We start from the raw sequence: 25,076 nt of genomic DNA, 5'->3' as shown, positions 1-25,076 counted from the left end.
ACTGTATTTTATTATGTTAAGGAAATAACCTTGTTTTTTTCTCCTAAATCCTTTGTAATTCAATGTGACGTTAAAATATCAGTTCTAAAACTGAAAGTGTTTTGTGCAAAAAAAAATTTTAAAAGATAAAATGCAACCAAACCAGAAAATAAAATAGAAATAAATCTAATTCATTTCATCAGTGTAGCTTGAAAAACACCATACAGTGAAGCAATCACTAAATCATCATGTGTGAGTTGCAAATAAAGTGTGATAAACACACAACATAATGGCCGCAAGTCACTTCTAAATGCCCCGCTAAGGACAAATTCCTGTATTTTTTGCTTTCCATCTCTCCTTATTCTCTCCATCCATCTTAACTGTAGGGTTTATTTTTAGCCTTCCTTTTTCAGAGTTTCTGTCTTTCCCAGGCCACTCTGCCTAGTCCACATAGTTCTCCATCCATCCCTCCTGTGGTTATTCAACACAGTTGTGTTCCAGACAAACCATCTGGTGCACTTTATTAATGACTGACCCTACACGGTTTAGATGTCGCCTTGCTGCCACCGCTCGCTGTGTTATGGGTGTCCATGAATGGGAGGAAAAACAGGTGCATGCTGATTGATGAAGTTTGGTTTTGTGCACTTTAACCACTGTAGCAGGTGTCCTGCAAACAACACATTTTTCTATGACACTCTCACCTTTCCATGTTCCGAATCTGGTGATAATAAACTCACAATTACAATCATCAAGCAGCCATTTGGTAGCTGTGTTCTGCAGCTAATGTGGAATCACTTTATCTCCAGCAGTGCATTAAATGAAATGGATAAAGAAACTTACTGCCTCAAGCTATTAAAAATAACATTTAAAAGTTCTGATTTGACAATATTTGCAGAAGCCATCATATGTCAATCTGACACTTGAAGAGCTGATTGAAGACATTTCAGAGAGAAGGGAGGAAGAGAGAGAGTAATAGATTGGGGAAGAAAGAAAGATAGAAATAAAAAAGATTATTTGAGAATTGACCCTTCTGAAAATTATGACAATGTGCTGTGGTCTTTGTTGTGATAACAAAAAAGATGCCAAAAAGGTAAAATTTCATCACAGTCCTTTTGGCTATTAATTGTCACTGCAGGCGGTGAGAGGAAAAAAAAAAAGAACACATACTGCTTTCACACTCCTCAATGTTATTTAACCACTTAAAACTAAACTTCGCAATATTAATATTTTAATAGGTGGTCAGAACTTGAATATAAACAGACGGACAGACAGACAGACGGATGAACTGACAGAGCCTCTAAAAGCAGATGTCTCTGCATACTCTGTTCTTTCTTCATATGTTTCTATACTTTTCATTTGGAAGAAACTTGTTCTGTCTAGAATACAAATTGCTCATAATCTGCAGTATGAACAGATGATGCTGAATTGTTTTTAGTCATTCATAATTGAAAGTCAAAATCCACATTTTCAGTGCATGATTACTTAGGCTTATTAGACTAAGCAAAACAAACTGCACCCCTATCAATGCTAAGCTAGTAAAAATAATGGAAAAACATTTTCTTTAATAGATCCTAAAAGTATGCAAATATATTCTGATATTAACTGCAACTCACTTTGTGCTTTCATAAGGTAAAAAATATGCAGCACACAGTTGCTATTATATCAAATAAACATGATTGCATGATCATAATGAGTTAGCAAAGTGTTTGTAAAAGCAGATGTTTGGGTTCTATGCAGAGCTGGAGCATAAGGTCTGTGTTATAAATAGGAAAACAGCATCAACAATCTTAATAAATTCATTCATGCTGCCCTTCACTTTAAAAGGGTTCATTGGGCCTTTTTCTAAGCCATTCTGTGTTCATTATTGTGAAGGTTAGAAATATGTGTGGATGGATCGGAATGCTCAGCTTCAGGTCTGAACACATTACGCACAGAGAAATTGCAAAGGACCCAAGAGTAACATTACTGTCACTACAGGGTTAGGTCAGCATGTTAGATGTTAAAGTTCAGGGCAGCACAATTGGAAAAGATGGTCTCTGTGTTAAAAGGTGATACCTCTGTCAGCATGAAGATGGTTGGGGGTTTAGTACAAACTAAATTTATGATGTTGCAGTAAGGGTTTGTTTGCTTTGTTTTCAGAGTCATTTAAAACCCACAGTACAGTTTACCTGCCAAATTAAACTGAGTTTAAGATTTGTAAAGAATAGCTGAAATAAACAGCTTTTTGAGAGTTTAAATGGAAGTGAATTACAGCAGATCCAAGGTTCCTAGCATCCTCAATTTAGACTTTAAGTTTTGCAACACTTTAAGATTTAACAGCTATTCACAATGATCTTTAGTCTTCTGCTTTGATGAAAAGAGGTGCACCACAGTTCACATGACTGAAAATCTACACACAATATACAGATTATTTTGAACCAATGTGGTCATTTAACAATCTTTTCCATAATATTTTTTAGATCTCCACTTACCACATGTGCTGGAACTTGCTCCGTCTTAGCAGCAGGTGTACCGGGTCTGGGGTAAAACTGGTTGATGAACAAACTAGGAAACTGATAGTGTTTCACAAGTTCTAAAGTGTCCTGGAAGTCTTCTTCAGTCTCACCAGGAAATCCACAGATTATATCTGTAGCAATTGTTACTCCAGGTACTCTATAAGAAAGACAGAAACACTTGTTTGTTGTTGGGTAACTAAGGTTAGCTTATTCTTTGTTGGAAAATTATATCAACTTAACCTTTCTAACCTGTGATACAACTAGAAATGTGCCTTTGGGACTTAAGGACTTAAGTAATGTGCATATACTATATATAAATTGCTTATTAACGTTCAGTTAAAACTATGCACCTTTCAAATTGCCATTCTGTAGAAATAATAATAAAACATTAACCATTGAGTACCATTAAATTACTCTGATGTTTACAGTTCACAGATATTTTCTAACTACTTTCAAATGTGCTTTGAAATAAGAAAAACTAACTTCTTGAGGCACTTCAGCACTTACAGGATGCTAATGCTTTTCCCCATGGACTCATTCAGCCAATCAAAATCTGATTAGCAACCTCCTGTGCAAATCACTACCTATAGATTATTGGCACTGGCTCGCTCATTCGATTAATTGTGGCCAGTAGGACAGCTTTGCAGGGAAGGGATTGATTTCTTGCATGTATATTGTTTGTACTGGCAGCAGTCGGATGGCCTGTAAAATTGCTTCAAAGCAATGGCATCACTATCTGTCGGGAAGAAAAAATGTTTTTCTGGAGAACCTACTTGACAATCAGAATAAAATAAAGGAACCTTTTTGGCCATGTCAACAGAGTTTGAATGATTCAGCTAAAAATGGCCCGAGATATAAATTACTACATATAAATACCAAATTAGTTAAATAAATACACATTTGACCAAATTGTTAGTTTTGAAGAACAAGACATTTGCTGACTCTTACATCCTTAAGTCATAGTTGAAAAGGTCTCCTAATTGAAACAATTGGAAATGATTCCCAATTCAAACAAACCAAGACATTGATTACACACTTTGTATCCAAGCTGCAAAGATAACACAATAGGAAGACCATAAAACAAATTAAATGTTGTTGCTTACATGACAAGCATTCCACAACAGAAAGTCAGGATGCTGTTAGTTATCCAAAAAATGGCAAGTTATGTCTTATCTGCACCTTAATTTTATTATTGATCATTAACTTCTAAAGAACAAACCCAGAAATACTACAAATAGAGAAAATTAACCAGAAAAAAAGTGTCCTTTCTCGTAAGAAATCGATGGACACCCTAACAGAGACATGGTATGAAAACACTAGTCTCTCCAAACTGCACCACAAACAGAAAGATGGATGAACAAAGACATCAAAACTGGAAAAAATTGGAAAAGACATTTTCTGAACCATTGACAACATGATGCATTTTTAATTGCATTAACTTCCTGCATCTGCAACTCTGTGATAACCTTTGACCTATTGATGAGTTTCAATTGGCTCATGGTCATTAATATTAACCAGTGGCTCCCAGGCAAATACATCCTTGACCTTTTATATATGCCTAACTAACGGGTAAAAAAGTGAAACTAAACGGATATCATCAAAAGCAGAAAATATGTTTATGGTGTAAGGGGAATAAAAACATTGTTATTAAAGTTAGTTTTTACATGGTTATGTAGTTGTTTTAAACCTCCGAGTATTTGACTCAGAATGAATGGTTAGTCCCTTATCTTATTAGATGAACAAATGACTCTCTGGAGCCTTCAGGATTTGCGGTAATTAATTAACTGTGTTCAGGAGAATGAAAACAATGGGAAGTTTCACTACGTGTCATTGTGTTTCTGAATACCAGAGTCTTTTCAAAAGACTCATCAGCAAATAGTTAAAAATATAGGTTCTACTAACAACAACAGCCTTCTATGCCTCTCTATTAGCTCTAATGCACTCAGAACAGAACAAATATGTATGCACCTCTGGATTGACATAGATCTCCCAAAATTTGACTTTCCTTGCATATATATAATGAAGTTTAAAATCCTTTGTACATGAGGAGAGATAAGAGACAGTCTAGTTATTCTGACAGCAACATTTTATTATTGTGTGGTATCGTTACTGCTTTTAATATGTTTCAAATTAGTTTTGAACTAGTTTTAAATGTTGTGCTGACAACATTTCGACCGGCTGTTCACTATGAGCCTGCCCTTCAATAGTGGTTATCTTCTCCTTTCCTTTTGTCTTGCATATTGTCTTCATCGTGATGTTAGACTGAGCTAAAATCATCTCTATTTTGTTTGTTCCTGAGATTGTCATACCATGACCCAGAAGCTGATATGACCAACATTTGCTTTTCAGATGCCACGATGTCCTTTAATGTAAATGATTTTTTTTCTCTGTTAGTTGAGTACTGAACTAAATATATTTTTGCTATTTTGTTATCATCTATGAATGTACTTCTTAGACCTTGAATAAGAGGTCAGCTACAGTCAAAGTTATTTTCATCTAGTATTTTGGAATGGTCCTTCCCTAAAAACCTTGAAATATGGTTTCAAAAATTAGTATTTTTGCCTCGACCCAAAAATAAGGCACAAACACACACTTTCCTTCTACAGTCGGGTAATCACTGGCTGATGACATCAAATAAATCTGTAAAGAACACAATTAAAGCTTCTTGATGAAGAAAATGTCTTTACTATTCACACTGATTAATGATAAATACAAAGTGATCAATATTGTTTTGAAGGCTAATACTTTTTTGACACATACAAAAACATAGTTTATCAGCCATTAATGCCATACACTTCACATCTGCAGTCCATGGTTGCTTTTTATCAGAAGTGTTGAAGAAATATAGGGGCAGGCAATGTATCTTATTTCATCATTGCAGTAGTCCTAAAAAATTTACACAATTGTTGAAAAAAGAGAAGTACAATTCAGACCGCTGCTTCAAAATAACTGAGGGAGCCCGAACAGAGGAAAGTAGCAGAAGAGGATGGTGTAAATTGACTTTTATGGATTTTTCAAAGGCAGAAGGTGAGAAGGTTAAAAAAAAAGACGAAAGAAAAAAAACATGTGCACATACTGTCATTTTGACACCTCTGCCTCTCTCAGATCTAAGGGTGATAGAGGTGTGATATGTGATACTAATGAATAAGAACCACAGTGATACTTTCCTTGTTAAAAAATGAAAGAAGAGAAATGTATTTTGTTATTGGTTACCACTGAAAAATAGTGTGAGGAAAAGAAATATGATGGGAAGAAAATAAGAAGTCAGGACTACAGATGAAATCTCAGCTGAGTTTGCTTTCAATTAAACCAATGCGGATGTGAGCAAATCTTGAAAAAGTGTAACTAAAATACCAAGATGAAACTGCAAGAAAATCTCTGCTACACTGAAAGGAGATAAACAATCTCAGGATCAATTGAAGGAGTCACTATCAAGCATGGTCAGGCCTGGGGACCACGTCTTTTGTATTGAGTTGTATGAGATGTTGGAGATGGCATCCTCGGCCAATCAACACATGAAGAATAGTAGATGGACACGTTGCAGCCAGAAGAACAGCCCAAATAGTTCAAGGCAGAAATACAAACAGCTAAAAAAAAACAAGCTTTTTGTTTACCTGAATCAACTTAAAGACAGTTGGAACTAAGCGAATCAACTTAAGTTCAAACAAAGCTTCAGAATGAGGAAGAAAGTGAATTTAAGTGACTTTGAACTTGACACAGTTCTTAGTGCCAGTCATGCTGGTGTGGGTAACTGCTGAGCTATGGGCTTTTTCAGTCATGATCCTCTCTCTGGTTTAAAGTCAATCACCTAAAAATATCAAATTTGTTATTGTCCAAAATAGTATGATAACAATTGAGTTATTATCTTTCTTTCAGAAGAAAAGATACAGTTGTGGTCAAAAGTTTACATACACTTGTAAAAAGCATAATCTCATGGCTGTCTTGAGTTTCCAATAAGTTCTACAACTCTTATTTTTCTGTGATAGAGTGATCGGAACACATACCTGTTTGTCACAAAAAACAGTCATAAAGTTTGGTTCTTTCATAAATTTATTATGGATCTGCTGAAAATGTCACCAAATCTGCTGGGTCAAAAATATACATACAGCAACATAAATTGTCAATTTTGGTGATGTAGAGAGTTGTGTCAATCAAATTAGCTTTATGTCATGGCCTCTTCACTTCTTGTAAGTGATTCTGATTGACTACAGCTGTTGACTTCTCATGAGCCCATTTAAACAGGGCTCATTTGACCCAGTGATTAGACTCAGCCACAAAAGCTACAATGGGAAAGTCAAAGGAACTCAGTGTGGATCTGAAAAAGCGAATTATTGACTTGAACAAGTCAGGGAAGTCACTTGGAGCCATTTCAAAGCAGCTACAGGTCCCAAGAGCAACTGTGCAGACAATTATTCGCAAGTATAAAGTGCATGGAACAGTTGTGTCACTGCCACGATCAGGAAGAAAACGCAAGCTATCACATGCTGCCAAGAGGAGATTGGTCAGGATGGTCAAGAGTCAACCAAGAATCACCAAAAAGCAGGTCTGCAAGGATTTGGAAGCTGATGGAACACAGGTGTCAGTCTCCACAGTCAAGCGTGTTTTACATCGCCATGGACTGAGAGGCTGCCGTGCAAGAAAGAAGCCCTTACTACAGAAAAGGCACCTTAAGACTCGGCTGAAGTTTGCTGCTGATCACATGGACAAAGATAAAACCTTCTGGAGGAAAGTTCTGTGGTCAGACGAAACAAAAATTGAGCTGTTTGGCCACAACACCCAGCAATATGTTTGGAGGAGAAAAGGTGAGGCCTTTAATCCCAGGAACACCATGCCTACTGTCAAGCATGGTGGTGGTAGTATTATGCTCTGGGGCTGTTTTGCTGCCAGTGGAACTGGTTCTTTGCAGAAAGTAAATGGGATAATGAAGAAGGAGGATTACCTCCAAATTCTGCAGGAAAACTTAAAACCATCAGCCCAAAGGTTGGGTCTTGGGCGCAGTTGGGTGTTCCAACAGGACAATGACCCAAAACACACATCAAAAGTGGTAAAGGAATGGCTAAACCAGGCTAGAATTAAGGTTTTAGAATGGCCTTCCCAAAGTCCTGACCTAAACCCCATTGAGAACATGTGGACAGTGCTAAAGAAACAGGTTCATGCAAGAAAACCATCACATTTAGCTGAACTGCACCAATTCTGTCAAGAAGAGTGGTCAAACATTCGACCTGAAGCTTGCCAGGAGCTTGTGGATGGCTACCAAAAGCGCCTAGTTGCCGTGAAAATGGCCAAGGGACATGCAACCAAATACTAATGTTGCTGTATGTATATTTTTGACCCAGCAGATTTGGTGACATTTTCAGCAGACCCATAATAAATTTATGAAAGAACCAAACTTTATGACTGTTTTTTGTGACAAACAGGTATGTGTTCCGATCACTCTATCACAGAAAAATAAGAGTTGTAGAACTTATTGGAAACTCAAGACAGCCATGACATTATGTTTTTTTACAAGTGTATGTAAACTTTTGACCACAACTGTATAAAAGGGAATAGAGTTACAAAACTCAAATCATCTCAAACTGTTTTTTGGACAAGTTCACTGCCCCTCAGTAGCCACCAGAACTCAGTTCGACAAAGCACCTTCAAATGCGGTAGAAAAGGATATTCCAGTAACAGATGTGCCGCCGAATATTCCGAAGCTACTGCAGGATATGATCATGTCTATTTGAAACAAAAGCTTCGAGAAATGTTGCTGACACTTTGTTGAGTCTACAAGCTAAAAACAAGGCTGTTCTGAAAGGAACAAAGTTTCCAATGCCAGTTGTACAAAGTAACGTGACTGGTAACAGTATATCATCATTGCAACAGCAGGGTGCTCAAGATTTATACAGCAAAGGACTGTTTAAAATGCACCATTATCGCTAGTTATATTGTAGTTGTCATAAATTCATGGTTTCTGTGTCAGAGTATTACTCAGCATGTTGGATGGAGCCTCCCATCAAAAGATGCCGGAACATGACATGGATTATAGTGTCCAAGATACCAAAGGTAAGAGTGCAAAAACAGATTCTTCATGACTGAATATAACGATCACAATATTTAATAATAAAAGAGCAATCTCATGATTTTGTAACTTTATATCGATAGAGGGATTAATATTTTTCTGTATTCTTTCTCCCACAGAAAATAAAATAAAAAATCTACTATTATTCTGTAACTGAAAGGAGCAGTCTTCTTTAACCGTAGAGCAGTAAGGGGCGAAGTTAGCAATCTCAGAGTGCATTATTCATAAAGGACTCACTAACACTCTAGATTTAAACACAATTATTTCCCTGTCTGCCTCATTGAACTGAAATAGTGTTCATAAAACAGACCATTTCATTTTAACTCTTTGTTTACCAAGGTCCCAATATTTTTATACATGTGTAGCATCTTTATCATTTGTTCAAAACGTGAATGTGTAGACAAGTGTCTTTGTCCTTGTAATGTCACAAGGGAGTGAAGAGTTTTACAGAAAAAGCCTGAAAAATTAACACAGGGAAAACAAAATGAGAATACATTGGTGGTGTAGTTAGGAAGGTGTTGTGAAGAAGGATGGGAAGAAAAATACAATCTGGGAAGGTAAATATTTACTTATTCACATGTCAGAAGGAGAGCATGGCATCCATCTGTGCTTCTCCTGTGTGTTGGATGTGTGTTCTCTGAAATGAAAATGTGTGGTCTGTTGCAGCGTGGGAGGCGGACAGTGAAAGGAAGTAACACATGGAAGTTAAAGAGAACGATACCAAGGAAATGTGAAGGGAATGGCTTGAGGACATTCATGTATTTAACAGAAAAAAAGTTTTGAAAAGCTTTTAGTTTTCTTTTGGATGTTATTTGATGGCATTACTAAAATGTGTAGCTGTGAGTGAGGCAGGAAGAATAACATCCAGTGTCAGAGTGAATATTGTAAGGAGTCTGGATGGAGAATGAAAGAACTCTGGCATATTATGTGAAAATTAAATTCACATTTCCCATTATCAGATGTGACATTTCTGAAATTCTTTTCAGCTATACAACGCTCTTGCCAACAAACTTTTAATAACATCTGTGTACATGCATACTATATTTTGTATAGGGAATTATTTTAAAAGACTTGATTTCTGTATCCATTGTGGTGTGGTTTAAAAGAAACTGGAACCATTCAATACTGTTTTGTTGTTACAAGGTCAGAAATCTGTAAAAATTTTAAAAAGAGCCTTATAAAACACACATTAAAGTAAAATTTTCAAAATCAAAATAGAAAAAAAACTTACCAAGTACACTGAATTGTTGATAAGAAGTAGATTAGGCAAAAACTGCATGTTTATGAGAATTGCAAGGTAAAAAGAAACCCTTAAAACAAAAAAATACTGACGCCCATTTCACATTTGCCAAAACTTATTTTGATGATTCCAACGATTTCTGGGAAAATACTATATGGAGTGAAAAGACAAAAGGGGAATGTTTTATAAAATTTACGGCTATGGCTACAGCTGCCAGGAAACTGGCAGCATTTCAAAAAAAGATCATACCGCCGGTCAAAAATGGTGGTGGCAGTGTGGTGGTGCCAGGACCTGGATTATTCGCTGAAACCCAAATTTTTGAAAAAATAAATAAATTAAATAAATAAATAAAAAATCATATTGAGGTCAGATTCACTTGGGTTGTGCAGCAGGAAAATGATGAAAAGCATACTAGTAACTGGTTCATGCAAATTAAACACAATATGATCCTTTTTGGAAAAAAAAAGAAGATGAATCAGAGGGGGACAAGAACGAACACACTCAACGGGATTGTGGGTAATCATTCAGAGCCTTAAGAGTACAATTTAGCAGTGGCATCTTTAGGTAATGGCACTGTCATGTCACAGCTCAATTTATGAAGTGAGAGATAGAGAGACAGAAAAAGAGGTCTGTCTGGTTATCACTCACTGACATGATGTAGGATGAAGTGGGAGGCAGTCAGAATCAGTAAAGGAGCCATCAGGTTTTGGAGCATATAATAAAAGTAGTTCACCATGATTAATGCCATCTAAGCAGACAGCAGTTCTTATTGTAATCCCAACATAAAATGAAATAATGACTTTAGGTAACATTGTGGTAGGTGCCATGACCTAACAGCCTGATCACATTGGGATGGGGGGGTCAAGTTGTCCTCACAGCAGCAAGGACGGTGATTAAAATCTGTAATTATATTATCAAAGTTCGCTGATTAACTGTTCAGAGGAATAGATAAAAAAAAGAATAAAGATAAGAAGTGCATTAAACACATAAAAGTGACATATTAAGTTGCTTCAATTGTCCTGAAAAATCATTCAATTATCAATATACAAACAACATTTCTTCTTTTTTTTAATTTTGTTTATCTTGAGGAAGAGCGTCCGATTGTGTATATATGTGCGTATGGGCAGTGTAAACATGCTGAAAATGCTGGAACTCTATTAAGTGAATGCCAGAGCTTTAAAGCTGCACTGTTAAATAATCTCGATCTGTCTATGTAGCAGGTCATTTGTAAAGATCGAGGTGGCTGCAGTGGGATGAATGGAAAGCAGAGTAAATAATGATTCAACCGGAGTCATCAGTAAACTTTATCATTTAATGAAACGGCCTGAACACAGCCGAGCAGAACTGCAGCTCAATTCCACTTGCACGCGCACACACATGTGCCAGTACAGACATAGATCATTAGCCTTGGAGAAGGGTAATGAGAACACACACATACACATTTCATTAGTCTGAGCTAGAAGTAATGAGAGTCAAGACACCACAAATCCATCTACACACAGACGCTCACACGCGTTCATATAAAAGCATGAAGAGGGTAGCAGTGCAGAGACTTAAAACCTGTGACTGTCTGGCCTGCCGTTAAATGGACTGAACCTTTGCACTTCATTTCAATTTAATCCAACCTTCACTGGCATGGCAGCAAGATGTGATTCATCATTTCTAACCTGACCCATGCAGGTATGCGGAACATCAAGACACTGGACAACGGCTGGACATAAAAGCCCTACCTGAATCTAATCAATGGTTGACATGACTTTAAAGTAGGCTTTGGTGTTCTTTTCATCATGCAGCTCACAGTTCACCCACATAAAGTTGGAAATACTGTTAATAACATTCATAGCTAAAAGCAAAAGTAACTTCTTTCGTTTGGCAAAAAAAGATGAGTCAAAGCTCTAAAATGCTAAAAAGTCCAATAATTAAAAGTGACATTTTCAAAGTCCGAAAGAGCTTTGGATAAAAAGTGGATGCAAGTCAAGAGAATCACTGAGGTAAATGTTACGATAACAATTACCAATATTTAAAATGTGACATCTGAAAGGCTTTTTTTTCCTAAAGAGTAACTTTAGGAACTTATACTGAAAAGCTTGAAATAGTTTTTTCATTTACCAACCCAATCAAAGTTAGACTCAACAGTTTTATTGCTTTAAATCCTAAATTAATTTAAAAAAAAAAAATAAAATTTGACTTTTGATTAACAAAGAAAAAAAATTGATTCTACTTTTTGGTTTTGTCGTAGTAACAAAAGTACAACTATAAAGGTCTAGGTGTGTTATTTAACACAGAGCTCAGGCCAATGCTGCACAGGGTTCTAATCACTCTGAATTAGCTATTCATTTAATGAATCATTGAACTGATAGACCACAAGAACATCGCTTTGTGGTGTTTTCTTAACTTGTGGACTACAGTGTCTCTTAAACATCATGACACTTCCTGTAAAATGCCCATTTTACTGGGTTTCCTTTTGCTTCAGCAAAACAGTGACAAAGAAGGTCGTTTGCCAAATTAAAAGTACTTTTTCAATATAGGCAAGTATTAAACTCACCTCCCATTAAGACTACATTCCTGCATTAAAAATGTTTCGTTTAAATTGGTCTGATGTAATATTCCAACCTTAGACATTATGTTTTCATTAATTATAAGCAGAATATCATATTTAAGAGACAAAACTTTGAAAACATCAGTCTGTGTGAAATGTACTTATATAATCTGCTTTACCTGTTGAAGTCATTTACTAAAGTAAGTGATCTTTTCAGCAATAGGTCTGCATAAACGTACACTTTTCTCTTACCATTTAAACTCCCTATATTATTTTGTGCGGTGCCTGAAGAACTCTGTGTGAATTTAACGCAATAAATGATCTAAGTCAGTAGGAGGAAGCAGTAAAGAGCTATCATTTTTTTCCCCACAACAAAAAGAATAACTTGTTCAGTTATACGACATTTTTTATATTTTAACAAAATGACCAAGAAATAAAAAAAACAATAATGAAGGGAGTTAAAGTTTTCAATATAATAAGAGCAAAAGTGGAGTCTTAGACGTATCCATCAGCACCACCGCAACTATATAATCACTGTCTCCTCATCCAGTAGTCCTCACAGCTCTCCCTGTGAAGGTTGAGCACAGATCCTCTCCATGTGTCACTCTCTTACAGAAGAAGAAAGTGTGTTACTTAAGGTGGGAGTATTTTTCCAGCCTCTCTCTTCTGTGGTTAGACAGGAAGCTAACAAAGGTTTATAGATTAACAATGATCCTCTCGTGTCTCTCATCCTTTCAGCAATGCTCTGTGTGATGCTATTTAGGGCTCCACAGAGAGAGCAGTGCTCTAAAGAGGATACAGCCATACTCCTGATTAAAGGAGCATTAATGCCAATCTCAAGCGGAATGACAGAAGAGTTGCTTGTTCAGTATTTGGAGCATCTGAATGTGCTTAGTTCTTTTTTTATTTACTTTAGTTTTCATACAAGGTCACTACTTCAGGAAATTACTTAAATCATGCTTTTTTTCAATTAAGTATGTTCAAGTGATTGAAAATTAAGTCTTTCATCTTATGAGATTTTAAAATGAGGTTTCATTTTATTTTTATAAGTGGTCATCCTGCACAAATAGTAGATGCCAGCAATTTTATTTGCGCCAAAATATTTCTTATAGAACCAGACAATACTATTATTATATTAGTAGTTATTATAGAAATCAGTAACTTTTGAGCGAATGAAACTGTTTTCAAAGAAAGCTAAAAAAAGACACCAGTGACTAAAATACTAATAAAAAAGAAATATGACGGCAGATGTAGTGAAAGACAGGTCAAGCAGGGATATACTGACCTTGACTGAAGCCATGTGTATTCAACAGTTATAAATTATTTAATACATTATAAGATTCTGTGTTTAAAGTTCCTTTGTTGGTGAAATAATTTAACTTTGAATTCAGCTGTGTCTAAGGAATAATATTTAAGTCAAACCTTCCAACTCTTTCCTGAGGCAGTCATTGCCAGGGAAACAGGACATCTCAGCTTTGGTTACCAGGGAGAAGATTAACACGCTACCTTGTTACAGTAGATATAAAAGCTGTAGGGCCATTTCGATAATATTTTATTACCCAATCACAACTTGGTTGTATTTCTTTGTTTTGTTTTAATATGAGCAGACTATCTAGATAAGCAAAAACAGTTGAGTTACTACATTTTAAAAATTGCCTTGTATTCAAATTTTAAGTGTCTTTAAACCTTCTTAAGATTTACACAAATGAAAATAAACCACGACCGAACAAATGGGTCAAGTATTCAAACAAACAGTGTGACCTTTAACATAAAATAAATCAACCATTAGTGTTCACCATATTTTGTCTGAAAGAAACCGCAAAAAAGATACATTTGGCTGACGAAAAAAAGAAGAGAAAAACAAATACGGTGTCATGGTTTGGACAACTGCAGACAATGTGAGAAAGGTAGGGCCACTGTGCTAAATTAAACATAACCTCAGTCTTCCACAAACACAGATAACCTCCAGAGTCCTGAGTGAAAACCACATCAAAGGACTTAACTGATAAAAATGACATTGACAAACTTCAGCAATTTGTTTAAAGACAATATTGAATGACCACATTTTAAGATATGTGACTTGTAGAAAACATTTCATGAGTAAGACAAGCTGTTAATAACCAGCAGAGGTGATGACATTATCTTTGAAATAAGGAGGCTTTTATTTTGGAATAAAACTGGACAACAACAGACTGACGCAATTCAAGGCTAAAAATATTTCTATTCTTAGTTAAGTTGGCAGTGTGTATCTTTTAGTTAGGTTGTTTTACTGCCTGCCATTGGAGAGCAGTAGGAAAAATAAAGTTTGACTGATTTTAAAATGCAAGTATCTCAAGCACCAACTTTACATGTGCCAACAATACCACTCTGCTCATCTATTATTTCTAAAGACAGGAATGACTGGTGCTGTGGTCTGAGGGGCTTAATCAAAATTATCACTCTAATGAAGGAAAACTTAACTCCTGTAATTACAGAAAAGCTGCTTTTATTTTATGGCTGCATGTGTGTGGTTTATGGGAAGGAAATTAGGTTTAATCCAGAGGAAGTGTCAATAAGACAACAATGTGTTAGGAGTTGGCAGGAGTAATTATCCACATGCTGCTTCTCGCTTTACAGAGCACACCCTCACAGATACACACAGCTCGGTTTCAGCTCGTTGTGGAGTTAATGATTCGTCTCTCCTTGTTTCCTGTTGTTTATAAAGAGGGACCAGCTCACAATGTTGGGCTTACAGATATTCACATAAACATCTGAAGGGAGGACGACGACTTCTTTTAAACAATCAATTTCTACCCACAAATAACATGATCAGGCTGAGCCACATTTATTACTGCTTTACCATTATGTGAAAAGTTAAAACACAAATACATATTACAAGTCTGAAAATAAATATTTAGGTTAAAATTTGAAGAGGGAAATATTAAACTCTGTTTTTGTGTTAAGAAAATATTCCTCTTGTCCTAGATGACTAAAGCAGTCTGTTTAGTCACAGCAAAAGCACGTAAAGCAAACAGCATTTTAATTCAAAGACTGAGAGTCAAAACAAACACAGAAACCCAACGCTCCATTTACTCTAGTTGCTGAATCATCAGCTGGAAGGGTTCGAGAGGGAAAAGGAGGGTGCGATGTTGACAACTCCCGCCAGCATTCCAGGTTATCGCGGTAAACTCTTTTCGTTCGTTGCTCCCTTCCCGCCTCCGTCGGCCCTCCTCACTTCCCCCCCTAGAAAGTCTCGCAAATTTTTCTCTTCCTTGCTTTTTGTTTTTTTTCCAATGCCTTTGGGGGAATGCCTTCTCTCCCACCCACTATTCATGTGAAACATTAACCCTCACAGATACCCGAAACCTTAAGTGTGTGAGTGCATGCTATAAAGGTATCCTCAACAACAAACAGGGCAGAAGACTGTCTCCACAGTACACACACAACACTGTGTAGTCACGCTACTGATGCATGTGTCCTGTCGTAACCCAGGGAGTTTTGATATAACCCTGTCACACCTCATGAGTAATAGCAATGACTAATGAAAAATCACACGCACAGACAGGACACAAACAATTGTCTTGGAGCATTGCGCTTGTCAAAAGCTACTGCTGCATTCAGGACACACTTAGACAAATCCAAACACACCAAGTTTATTATCAACATATTCTGCTAAGACTCACAGCGTCACTTTGGCTACTCATTCTGAGATGTTTTCATCAGCTACATACCACTAGTACTGCAAACAATCCTATAGTCCCGAAGACAAGAGAAGGAAAACAACAGGAACTTTGACAGAAATCAGATGAGTCAACATGAAGTTCAAAAAAGATTTGATACTGTATAAAAAATTTGGATAAATTTGTCTCTTTGACTAAATAAGCCTAAAACCTTCTGCTTTAGCTCTGTTACCAAATTACTTATATTTTTTGTCACTGTCTTTAAAATCATCAGTTTACATACACTAAGATTACCAGGACTTTAAATAATTTTGGAAAACCTAGATGATCATATAACAACTTCTTAAGCCTCTGTGTTAAACATAAGAGAATGTTGAAACACTTGAGAAAAATAAAGAATTCAGCCAAGATATCAGGAAGAGACTCATGAACCAAGTTTATCTAGTTTTCTATGCAATTATCTTACTACACTTGAAATAACACAAAAACCAACTTGTATCTAACTTTTATCATAATAAATTAGCTTGTTTTGTGTAAATAATTGTTGAATATTGATGAAAATTACTAGTTTCATTAGCAGATTTTTTCACTTAAGAAATGGGACAAACACCTTGTTTTCTATTTTTTTATCTTGTTTTAAGAGTATACTTTGCATTGCACAGAGTAGCAGAATAATGTGATGTGGGTTTAGGTATAGGAAACTGGTCCACTTGCATAAAATATGTCATTACGAAGAAATAATAATGTGTGGAAATACTGACGCAATAAAATACTGATTTCAGTTTATAAATCACTGAATGGCTTAGCACCAAAATACACTAAAGATCTGCTGCTATTGTTGTATAAATCTTCCCCACCACTCATGTCTTCTTGTTCTGGATTGCTCTGCATTCACAGAACCAGATCCAAGCATGGAGAAGCAGCATTCAGCTTCTATGCATCACAAATCTGGAATAAACTTCCAAAAAAATTGTGAAACAGCTGAAACATTGAGTGCCTTTAAATCAAGGCAAAAAACACCAGCTCAGATCTTCCTTCGACCTTGAACACTGACCAACATATTTGATGTGCATTGATGATTTTGATGGCACTCGACAAAATGTAATGTTTGTTACTGGATTTTCAATTAGTGACTATATGAATGTTTTATGACTTTTTATTTTCGTGTTTTTAAGATTTATAGCCCTTTGAACTGCCTAGTTGCTGAGAAGAGCTATACAAATAAACCTGATTGATTGAACTCAAGACATCAGAGTTGACCTCAGTCAATAGGGTGAAACCCAAGGGAAATCCCAGACTAAAAGCCATTCATTGTCAGTGCATGCCAAATTATTATTCTGTATACTGGTGGAATGATTTTGTTCTTCTCCTCTTCCTCCTTTCAGCTTAACCAACCCTAAAATTAAAAATTAATACTGCCAATTTCTGCTCCTCTGGACACAAACACAAGTCATTCCCTGCACACAGGCACATAGCTATTTTACTCCAAGTGTTTTATCTTTAGTCCCGGTGGTTCAAGCATTTTTAATCCTGAATGAGAGTTCTGGGAAAATCTTCCCAGACATTACAGCAAACTATAAAATAAGTGTGGAAAATCCTCTGGCCATGTTCACACAGTCTGTAGCAGAGTTTTTCCACCCTAACAGGATTTTCACCATACGCCATTAGATAAATGGTGTAAATCCTTACATAATTTTATTTCAGTAAAGGACAGAGGAAATAGTGGAAAAAGTGGAGCAATATTGGTGGAGGAATACAAATTAACCATTCATTTTAATTATTAGTCAACCATTGTTAGAATTTTTCACAGTGGAAAATGCTTTGGTTGTAATAACCATAAAATTCTGTGACAATGTCATTTGAAAAATAAATTTAGTCTTTTCTCTTTTTAAAATTGCAGATGGGATGGCTTTTATGGGGTATTCTAGACACAGAGAAAATGAATAATGGCATAGAATAAAAGAAGCAGTAGAGGGAAAAAGCACCTTGAAAATAAAGTAATTCTTATATTCCTGGGTTGCCACCACAGCACTAAGCTCAACTCTATTACCAATGAACGAAAAGCCAGAGAGGCTTGATAATCATTACCCGTCTGTCTTTGTTTTGGATCCACAGCTATCTTCATACATATGGACCTAAATCAGGACACCACAGGATATTTATCTTTCTGAGCCTTGTCTGCTTTAGCGTTACATTTTTTTCTCTTTTTTTCAGTTTCTTTCATTATCAATGAGGTATTATTTTGACCTGCCTTGTTTTTATTATTTGTTATAGTTTGTGCGACTGTACAATAAGGACAAAATAACAAAAAGTTGTAGGACAAAGAAAAACTATAAATTTGTTTTTGTAACAAGAGCTGTTTTGCATTTTCCTATAATACTGTATTTCTTCTTGTCTACATGAATGTAATATGCCCTCATGTATTTCTGCAACTTATGTAAACTCACTCAAACCAACGGTGTATGTATTTAGCTTGCCTGAACTTCTGGCCTCCTTCCCAGAACTTGAACTGCACCCCTGATAAAACAACAGCCACCAAATGGGTCACACTGCTATAAATCTAGTCAATTTTACTGAGACAACATCAAACATTCTTATTTGGATTTCTTTACGTAACAGCAGCAGAACACATGACAACTCAAAAAGAGGCAGATTACGCTTCATATGTGGTAGTTTATGTGTGTTTTGTCTTTGCCCGTCTTTAGCGATTATTAGAGTTTTACATTGATAAATAGAAACCAGCATAAAGGAACAATGCTCAGTATTAACTAATGTCTTTAAAAAATACAGAAAGAAACATCTAACACCAGCTGAAGATTTGCCTGAAAACAAGTACTTAATTTTAACAAAACCACTCACAATACAGTAGGTCTAAGAAGGAAAAATTTACTTCTCTATTCATTCCTTAAACACCAACCATGGAACTATACCTGATCTAAACTCTGCTAGTAGTTGGGATATTTAGTTGGAAACAGCACAGATCGTTTTCAAAGGACACACAATGACCTGAATAACACTACTACACTAATGCCTGGCTTTATGTAATGTATTTTATATAATTTTGCTGGAGTCTAACCTACATGAGACAGTTACATAAAATCTATTGATAGCTGCTGCGCATGGATTTCAGTCACTTAGAGAAAATTCAACATAAACAAGACTACAAAGGCATGTTTGCACTGACAGAGAGAGGGATTTATTACTTACTTAGAAACCGTACTGCCCTGATTCCCAGTACAAAACTGCTACTTTCTTCAGCTATTTCACATGCTGGCAATGTATTGCAAGTACCTCAAGATTCTAACATTACTGATATGAAATTATACTGTTTCTATGGTCTGATTTCCTCCAAACTATCTATAGCAAACTATAATTTATAACATGTTTGTTGTTTCTAGAAATTATATAATCTGACATTATATAACCAATGATATGCTTTCCTGTGTCACATGAATATGTGAAAAAATATATTTCACATAAATCTCTTTAAAGCATGCATTTAAAGCATCTTCTGTTTATTTAATATTCCACTGTGTCCTACTATAATTAATAATTTCCTAACAGATTATCTGTTGTAAAAAGAGAAAATCAACTTTTCACTTTGGAAGACAACAAAATTGGTCTTCAAAGTTAGTTTTTTTTTCATTCAGTACTTTGTGACTTTGCCTTTAATAGTGTGTTTAAACCTGGCCAATTTGTTTATTGTGTTTTTTCTAACATGAAGTCATGTATGTCAAGAATCATGGCTCAACAAACCTACAGTCATCTCTACATTTTTCAATGTCAATTAAAAATTTCAGATGTCAAGTGAAGCTTAGATAATTTGGTCAAAGTATTACATGTGCATAGCAGAAATTGTGTAAATTGTAGAAGATACAGAAATTTCAAATTATACATGCTTTAAGATGCACAAAGTTTGCCTTGAGAAATAAAACCATAGTTTGGATATCTAACTTAGAAACAACTGAAAGCACCAGATGGTTTGTTATACAAAGCCACCTGGAAATTTGCCCTTGGAAAACACATTCAAAACTTCAGCAAATAACTGAAAGAGTCATACTTTAATCATGTTCTATCTTTCAACCAGCAGAAAAAAAAAATAAGGCCAAGGTTTAACAAATTTTGAACATATTGTGTTTAGCTCAAGCAAAGTAGTTATATTAAATGTATATGTAGGCTCTATGTCTATAAAATCAGTTAAAAAACTGAAACAAAAATGAGAAAATGTGTAATGTATAAGTCTTACTTGTCTTTGAGGAAGTCCACAACTCTTCTGAAGTCATCAATGCAATATTCCCTCTTCATGTCCATCAGGACACTGTCTGAGGCCGACTGCACGGGAACATGAAGGAAGGCATAAACACGTGGGTGATTTAAAATCTTTGCCATCTCCTAATGGGATACACAGAGAAGGAGACAGGGGAATGGAAAGAAAATGGGAAATAATTAGTAAAAATATTTTAAAAGGCAGCGTTAGTCTAACATTTTATGTATAACATGTACAAAGTTACTTATATCGTTGCAATTTCAAATAGTCTTGAGAAAAATTCAATGTTCTACACACTATTATAAATAGCCCATGCAGTTCCAAAGCAACCTAATTACCCTAATTAATTGGAAACAGCTGTCGCAATCAACAGGTGAAAAACAGTAGCTCTCTGCAGCTGGTTTGTGGTGAGTCAAGATGAAAAACCAAAGAGCTAAGCATCTGTGGGTGTAGTACAAAGCAGTATTAAAAAATACAAGATCTTTCACACAGAGAATATTGCAGGAAAACAAAAGTGACACCTGCACTGTTAAGGCTGATTGTGCAAATGGTAAAATGTCTGAGGATTCCCATGAAGGTTAATCTGAAGAACACCGCCCCAACAGTCAAACATGGTGGTGGCAACTTGATGGTTTTGGGGATGCTTTTTAGTCAATTGAAAAAGCAACTTAATCAAAGAAAATTGAATCATGGAAAACGAAGACTACATCAAGCCTAGCAATAGCAAGCAATCTGCTGAGAAACTTGCGCTTGGGCAACTTTGGATGCTTCACATTAACAGTAGTGAAAATAGTTTGTTAGCATAAATATTAACACACACTGTACAGTTATGCAGTGCACCTCCTACCCCTACAACACTTCTTGTCTTTAAAAAAAAACTATGTAATGCACACTTTCTGCCAGGGAGATACATAATTTGGGGCTTAATAGCAAAACTCTTCATTTAACCCACCTAACAAAATCTTTCTTGGACACCTTTGTTAAAAAACATTTGACAATGGATTAAAAGACATTTTCACTCAACATTCAATAACCTGTTCTATACAGAGATCACAGTTTTTCTATAGATGTATTGATGTAAAACCTATCTTAGCAGAAAACCATGACAAGACAAAGTGCAACAAGAAATTAATTTGAATTAAGAATAGCAGAAACAGAACTAACAAAAGAACTGCTTGGAAGTAAATTAAATATGTCCAGGTTTGGCAAGCCGACACGATTCAGCCTTTTAGTTTTTAACAAGGACATCTGCAATGAACATAAACATTTAAATAAAAATTTAAAAGTCATTATTCCCTAACTTATGATGTACATAATTAAAAAAAATAAAAATACTTTCTAATACAGGCATTGTACTTCTGTGCAGAAGCATCAGCTAGAGGCCAAGAGGTTAACATTCTCACTAAGAGATCCTTGATAGTAAATAATTTGAGCTCAGAAACAGAAACTCAAATATTTCTATACAAGTTAATCACAAACCCCTGAAGGAGAAGAATTTAAAATCTCTCTCTCTTGGCTCATTGAATAAAACGAGAAGCTCCATTAACATTCCTGCTTCTTTTTGTAATCTTTTCCCTACAGACCTTCAATAATGCCTTCTCCTTTCAGTTTTTCATTTATCTTTTTCATATTGCTAAAAGAGAAACAGCAGTGGGAATTTGTTCTACACCCAGCAGATGCAAAGTCCCAGGAGTCAAGGTTCTTCCTGCAGAGACTCTTTGTGTGAGAAACGCTGATAGCTACTACTGAGAAATGCAGGTCCCCATTTCAAAATGATGAAGAAAAGAAAAAAATATATATATACATAAAGTCTATAACCCATTGAAGATTTTGGACCCTGAGGTTTCTAACTGTTTTCACTAAGAGTTATACAAATGCTTATGGTACGCTTTGTTCTAGAGTTTCTTTTAAGAGAAAGAAGAGTTACTTGTTGAAAAAAAAACAACCTCAACTAAACACAGTAACATAATTAATTTCTTAAAAACGTTATATATATTAAAAATATGCACATTTTTCTCTCAGAGATGAGAATCAGACAAGAATGACAGAGATTAAGATTCTTGACATGATTTCAGCTGAGTAAAGCTAAGGTCTTAGAAAAATAGCTGAACTGTGACATGAAATGAGAAGAGAAAACTTAATTTGGTGTTTTTTTGAGCTGGAATGTCGGGAACTTTAATTGTGACATAAGGAAACCAGCAGTCTTTATTTGATCATAAATCTAGTAAATGTAAATGCCTCCAGATGGATAAACAGCGGTCAACAAAACCACAACATGCAATAAAAACACAGCCTGAGCAGTTTGATTCGCTCTTACACTTTTAAACGTAATTATTACAGTTTTATTCTATCTTTTGTTTTTCTTTTGCTCAAATTATTTCCTCTCTAAAACAGTTCGAGAGACCACAGATGTGAGGGGTTTTTTTTGTGTGACGGACATAATCAAGATGGTATCATCATCATGCTAATCACCATAAGAAAAAGAAGAAAGAAAGAGAGAGGAGGAAGGAATGATTTAATGATTCCCTACAAGAATATGCTGATTGCAGTCCATTTTCTCAATTAAGAGCTATTGTTGAACGCGCTCTCCTCCATACGAAGACACTAAAGCATATGTGCACAGGAACGCACACACAGACACAGCTCAGTGGCAGCGCCACAGGGGGTTGACCGCAGGAAGCTCCAAATTAGAAAGAATTAATTTGGTTGGAAAATGGAGCTTGATTGGTGACAGGAATCAGGCTGTAGCACGAGAGTGAATGTGGCTGCACCATAAAAAAGAAAAATGTATGAAGCAGACTGCATTTTGGTGATTTTTTTTAAAGGTTAATTTAGCTCCATATTGATTAGATTCTTTCTTCTAATTCTTATAAAAGTAGAAGTCTTCTTGATGTCTTTAAATATCCAATGTGAAACATGCGAAGTGTCTTGAATCTTAAAGTCACAAAAATGTGAAGAAAACAAGGAGACATGTGCTAGAGCTAAAATGCAACACAGAAACAACCATAATCAATAATTTTTCTATCTAATCTGGGTGCAATAAAAACAAACCACTCTTCAAATGGCAACACAATTACACTTGATTTGACTAGCGGTAATAACTGCTAAAAAGCACTTCTCTGTCTGTGTCTTTCTAGAGTGGACCGCATTCCATAATTTCTTGAACTAATTTGTCTATCAGAGACTAGACACATTCTGACATTCAGCACAGGCTTTTACAGGTCATGGTGCCTACACTGATACAAAACCATGCTTGGATTTTTTTTTTTTAAAAAGGTTGAAGAAATTTAGTCTTTCTTTAGAAGTTTCCAAACTCTGTAGAATCATCAGGTATTATCTACGGTAAGTGGCAAGTACGATAGTTGTCAAAAGAAAGCTCCTTAGATTTAAAAAAAAAAAAAATAATTCAACTAAAGCAAAAGTACTTTCTTTATTGAAAGAAAGAAAATTGTTTAGGCTTTCATACCAAAGCCTAAGAAATTGTACACAAAGTAAAATAAAATTCAAGTGGATACATAAAAGGAAAGGAAAGCTTATGTGATCAATTGTAAACTTAAAAAAATGATGGAGCTGTTAAACTTTAAAATTGTCAGCATAAAGTAAAAAGGTCAAAACACCACCAGCTAAAATATTCTATATTGAATGAATACTTCAGATTTTTTGTACCGATCTGCACACATCTCTTAAACACATTGCAATCACAATATTAGTCAATGTCTTATTAGTACTAAGCAATGCAAGAAAGGTGATAACTGTTGAATATTTTCCAACAACCATGAGTTCATACGTTGCATATCAGTGTAATATTCAGCATGTTTGCTGGAGTCTCTTGCAGTAGATTTATTAAGGTACACTGCAGGGCCATTACTTAATCAGAGCTGGTGATAGAAACAAATCTTATCTGTTATTATATTAACCACCAGTATGGTTTTCCACAACCTAAAGGCTCTCTATACTCTGTATTATTTTTTAGTTTTTTGTGGAGGATCATAAAACATAGACATAGTTTAACTTGGTAAAGCTTATCATTAATGTCAATGTCCCTGCAAACATATATTTATTTATGCTGCTTTAAACAACAAACAAGGCTTGTGAATGTTTCATAAACTCTGTCAGCAGATCTCTCTACAGCAAGATTAGAAAAAAATGGCAATTTGTATTCTGCTGTAAGGAATAGTAGTAAGAAGAGGTCTGTGTGGTGCTTTGACCTGTCTTGTGTCCATAAGGAACGGCCAGAGACAGAGAGCTCATGTTTATTCTACTAATAATCTGAGTTCTGATTAACATTGTTGGATCCAGGATAAAATACCAATTTGTTTGATCAAAACTTCATGAGAACTTTCACTAAGGTTAAGTAAAAGCTTCTATTTCAGTGTTTCTAAAATGAGTGTTCTGCTGCACAAATACAAAACACGTTCAGTATCACACAGATTTTAAGTTTAACTGTATACCCTGCTGCTGTCTATGTATTTGATTTATTCTGTGAGGAGGAACATCATGCAATCCTACTCAAGTTCTCTGGGCTTTAAATGATTCTGCTTGAGTGCCAACACATGAAATAGTTTACAAGTTATTGCAGTAGATGTAATCAAGACCAGACCTTTCTCTTCTATACCTTATTGTTGGTTCAAAAGCAAGACAGACCAAAAGAAAAAGAAAGTGCGCTTTGGAAAAATAAATTTATGGTTTGTAACATTTACATCTTTTAATGGACTTTGAAGTGAATTTGCAGAAGTTGTAAAGTGTAACCACTGTGACAGAATCGTCTATGTAGTTTTATTGCCTCTTGTCCAGACTCAACGGCTGAAAAACACGTCAGTCAATACTCCCGCAGTA

At 35.5% G+C, this 25,076-nt stretch overlaps 1 protein-coding gene across 2 annotated transcripts in view; it reads right to left on the bottom strand.

The window, feature by feature from the left end:
• The window catches only part of cdkal1 (CDK5 regulatory subunit associated protein 1-like 1), a 195,799-nt gene that overhangs the window by 55,892 nt on the left and 114,831 nt on the right, over nt 1-25,076 (bottom strand). For both annotated transcript variants that reach the window (XM_032558700.1, XM_032558699.1), the window contains 2 exons: nt 20,220-20,365; nt 2,451-2,631 (listed from right to left, as the gene is read on the bottom strand). In XM_032558700.1, coding sequence (XP_032414591.1) covers nt 2,451-2,631; nt 20,220-20,365 — 327 coding nt within the window. The remainder of the gene's footprint in view (nt 1-2,450; nt 2,632-20,219; nt 20,366-25,076) is intronic.

This window comes from Xiphophorus hellerii, chromosome 3 (assembly GCF_003331165.1).
Source record: "Xiphophorus hellerii strain 12219 chromosome 3, Xiphophorus_hellerii-4.1, whole genome shotgun sequence".
In the NCBI taxonomy this organism is placed as follows: domain Eukaryota; kingdom Metazoa; phylum Chordata; class Actinopteri; order Cyprinodontiformes; family Poeciliidae; genus Xiphophorus; species Xiphophorus hellerii.
The sequence above is the reverse complement of the archived record's forward strand: the minus strand, read 5'-3'. Positions and strand labels throughout refer to the sequence as shown.